Genomic DNA, 3951 nt, shown 5'->3' with positions numbered 1-3951 from the left:
TGCAACTAATGCCTCATGAGTGAACCCAGGACTACCATCAACTGATGTATACCACTTGGAAATGGTTCTTAAATGAGGAAGGGAGTTATTAAACGTGCGCCTCACTAGCTCATAAGCTCTAGGCGAAAAAAATGCCAAGCTTAAAGCAAAAGCTCTAAGCTCAGGTTCATATTTTTGAGTGGATGGTCCTTTTAACATTCTCTCAAAAATATGTGCAGCAGGTCCATGAAGTGAAGCCTAAAAAACAATAATATGCTATAAACTAACTAGTGTTGGTTAATTATAGGGAAATACCTTAATAATTGAAGCAGCATTTTCTGACAGATAAATTTTTTCGAAAATAATCCAAAAGAACTTTCAAACTTTTGACCCGTTTTTTAAAATACCTTACATGGTTTTGTAAAGATTTTTTGTTTTTCTGCTTAATCTTAGTTTGAAATTGTTGGAGGTTTCTTCTTCTCTTCCTGGGAGTGGCAAAGTCATCACTAGACAAATCTCCAGGGTATGTTTTCCTATAAAAAAAAAAATTATAATATATAAAATAATAATTTCACCTGATCATTTATAATGTAAATCACTTCTTTACTCTCAAATTTACGAACAATTTTGAAATTCCTTTCAATATACTTCAAAATATAACTTACTGTAATTTAACAAGCCTAACAATAATAACATTCTTACCTTTTTCCAGAAGCTCTAGGAGATGTTCTTCTCTTCACCAATTTTAATATATGCTTTGTCGAAGTAGTAGTAGTAGTTGAAGATGAAGACTGGAGAGTGGAAGGGCCTGGTTCTTGTAGTTTGGCAAATAATGCATCTCTAAAATACACAGAGAAAAACTGTAAAATTTCTGTAAAAAGTAAAGAAGAGCAACCAGCATGTACCTTTGATCTTCAAGATTCTCTGATAGGCTATTAACATTTTTTGTAAGTGGCATTGCAAGGGGCTCTTCATGCTCCATATCCAATGGAAGACTAAATTAAATAAATTAATAAATTAAAGTCCTGAAACTGAACACCCTATATAATATAACTTAACAACCCACCTTTCAATTTCACTTAGAGTGTCAGACTTATCCACACTGATATCATGACTATCAGATGAACTAAAATAAGTAAAATGGGAAATTAAATACGCAAAAATAATGAAATATTACAGTTTAAATACCTCGAGAGAAATGTAATATTGACATCAACTGGTACAGCATCTTGTACCAAATATTTTTTTCCATCACTCTTGTAGCAAAAACTAGACTGCTTAAAATTATTCGAACATATCAGCGGATTCTTTGGCATTGGTGCATTAACATCAATTGCCAAAATTGAAAACCATATGTTCCTCCTTTCAACATTAACTGGGAACCTAAAAAATAGACAATTTACTTTTCTATACTTATTACATACATTAGTTGAAAATCAATATGCTGTTTTCAGAATTTCCTCCTATAATTTGCTGCCAACTTAATAATCGAGTTGTGCATCAATTAAAATTGTTTTAGTTTTTGAAGTAGTTTTCTCAAATATAAATTAATAAAGCAGATCTAGATCAGAAGGTTTAATTAATTTAATTTACTTGAGCCCTGCCCTACCCTACGCCCATGCTTGCGTATACATTTACATAATGGAGGGAATATAAACTTACCTGTGGAAACTTAAATCTGGGTTCAAAAATCGAGTTTTTTTACACACAAAGCACTGATGCGACATGATTATAGCACAGATTACACTTTTTTACTGAAAAATCTCACAAACTATTTAGAAACACGTGGACACACCATCAAAATTCAAATCACAACAAAACACTTTCAACATGGCCGCAATTTACTAGAAATACTACCACCAGCTAGGAGCTTCCCCATTGGTCAGCTTTGTATAGTCGTGTTCTGCGACGTTGCCACGTTTCTTACAACGTTTTCGCAGTTTATGAGGCCAAATCATATTTACAATGTAAATTTTAAAATACTCGTATATATTAATATGCAGAACAAATGTGTTGAAAAAATACACACTAAAGTTTTTTACAGTAAGACTTTCGCCATAGACTAATTTCGTCTTTCTTTTCGTCTCTTATAACTGTGTATTACTTGTCAGCGTAGTTGCACAAGCGTGCAACATTGCCTACATAATTGGCTCAAATTTTGGTGGGGTAAAAGATGTGCTAAATGCCGTTTATATTGTGACATTTCATCTTGGCACAAACTTTGATAGAATAGGGGCAGGTCTATATACGTTAGTATACAGGGTGTCTAAAAAGTCTGGAATATTGCAAATATCTCGAAAACTGCTGATTTTATTTTTCTCAAAATTTGCGTCTTGTTATAGTAAATAACAGCGCATGACGTGAGGGTGAAATGAGGTTCGCAAGTATACAGGGTCAGTCACAAAGTATACCAACTTTCTTAATTCAAACCTAACACATTGTATATTACTTCAGATTTTAAGAGTACTCATAAAGTCCAATTCAACGATCTACAGTATTGCTACTTTATTCTTAGTATTAGTCAATTTTATTTGAGGAAATTATGAAAACACTTAAACGTTAAGTAAATTAATTAAAACTAGCCCAACATTAGAAATAAAACACAAACTACTTTATAAGATGTTCAAAATGTCTGCCATTTTGAGCTAGGCAATAGCCGAGTCTATCTCTGAATTCCCGTAAAAAAAACATTATCAAACGTAATTCGCGGAATGTGGCGCATTTCATTTACAATTTTTGCTTTTAAATCTTCAATGTTTTCTGGCTTATTTTCATACACCTTATCCTTTAAATAACCCCACAAATAAAAGTCCAAAGGAGTGAGGTCTGGAGATCTAGCGGGCCACTCAATTTCGCCTCTCCTTCCGATCCACTGATTTGGAAATGTTTCATTTAGGAAATTGCGCACGATTAGCCCAAAATGCGCGGGAGCACCATCCTGTTGAAACCAAATGTTCTGGCGATCTGGATAAAGAACTTCTAATTGTGGAATAACATTCTCGACCAACAAATTTAAATACACTTCAAACGTAAGATTTCCATTAATGAAAAATGGTTCGATAAAGTTATGGCCTACAATACCGGCCCAAACATTAACTTTTTGGGGTTTTTGAGTCTTTACTTCTTCCATCCATCGAGGATTAATCTGGGACCAATATCTACAATTATGCCTATTGACGGTGCCGTTAAGCATAAAAGTAGCTTCATCCGAAAAAATAATGTTATAGACGAAATTAGGATCAACATTGCACTTTTCCATTAAGACTTCGCAAAATTCTGATCGTCTATAAAAGTCATCTTCTACTAGTTCTTATAAGGCCGAATCTTTTCCCTTTTAAGTAAATTTAAAACTGACTGAATACTCACGTGGTGGTTTAAACTCAATTCATCACCGCCAGTGGCTGCCTTTGGTCTGCCTGATCTGCGTCTGTCTTTCACAGTTCCCGTCTCGTTGTATTTTTTCACCAATTTGCTTACACAAGATTGAGTTATTGCAACACGATTTGGGTAACGCTGATTAAACAAATCACATACTTCCTGCTGCGTTCATTTACGGTCGCCATATCCCACCATACTTAAGATGTCAGTCTTTTCCTTCTCACTCAAAAACACCATTTTAAGTAATAGGAAAATTTGCCAATTAATTTAACATTATATTGACGTTAGCTGTCATTGTTACACCTATCATTGTTATAGGTAGGTACAAAAAAAAAAAAAAAAAATCGTATATCGTTGAATTGGCTTTTATAAGTACTCTTAAAATCTGAAGTAATATACAGTGTGTTAGGTTTGAATTAAGAAAGTTGGTATACTTTGTGACTGACCCTGTATACTTGCGAACCTCATTTCACCCTCACGTCATGCGCTGTTATTTACTATAACAAGACGCAAATTTTGAGAAAAATAAAATCAGCAGTTTTCGAGAGATTTGCAATATTCCAGACTTTTTAGACACCCTGTATATTGATGTCT

The 3951-nt window shown here is 33.8% G+C and overlaps 1 protein-coding gene across 1 annotated transcript; it reads right to left on the bottom strand.

Moving 5' to 3' along the window:
* Window positions 1-238: 238 nt before the first annotated feature.
* LOC145738191 (uncharacterized) lies at window positions 239-1841 on the bottom strand. Its single transcript, XM_081993049.1, has 5 exons — window positions 1642-1841; window positions 1168-1362; window positions 1046-1105; window positions 885-974; window positions 239-819 (listed from the first exon to the last, which is right to left on the bottom strand). The coding sequence occupies exons 1-5, from the start codon at window positions 1704-1706 to the stop codon at window positions 678-680; spliced, it is 552 nt and encodes a 183-aa protein (XP_081849175.1). The 5' UTR covers window positions 1707-1841; the 3' UTR covers window positions 239-677.
* Window positions 1842-3951: the final 2110 nt, after the last annotated feature.

This window comes from Ips typographus, linkage group LG15, assembly GCF_016097725.1.
Source record: "Ips typographus isolate SLU linkage group LG15, UJ_Ityp_2.0, whole genome shotgun sequence".
Taxonomy (NCBI): domain Eukaryota; kingdom Metazoa; phylum Arthropoda; class Insecta; order Coleoptera; family Curculionidae; genus Ips; species Ips typographus.
This window is presented reverse-complemented; position numbering and strand designations above follow the sequence as displayed.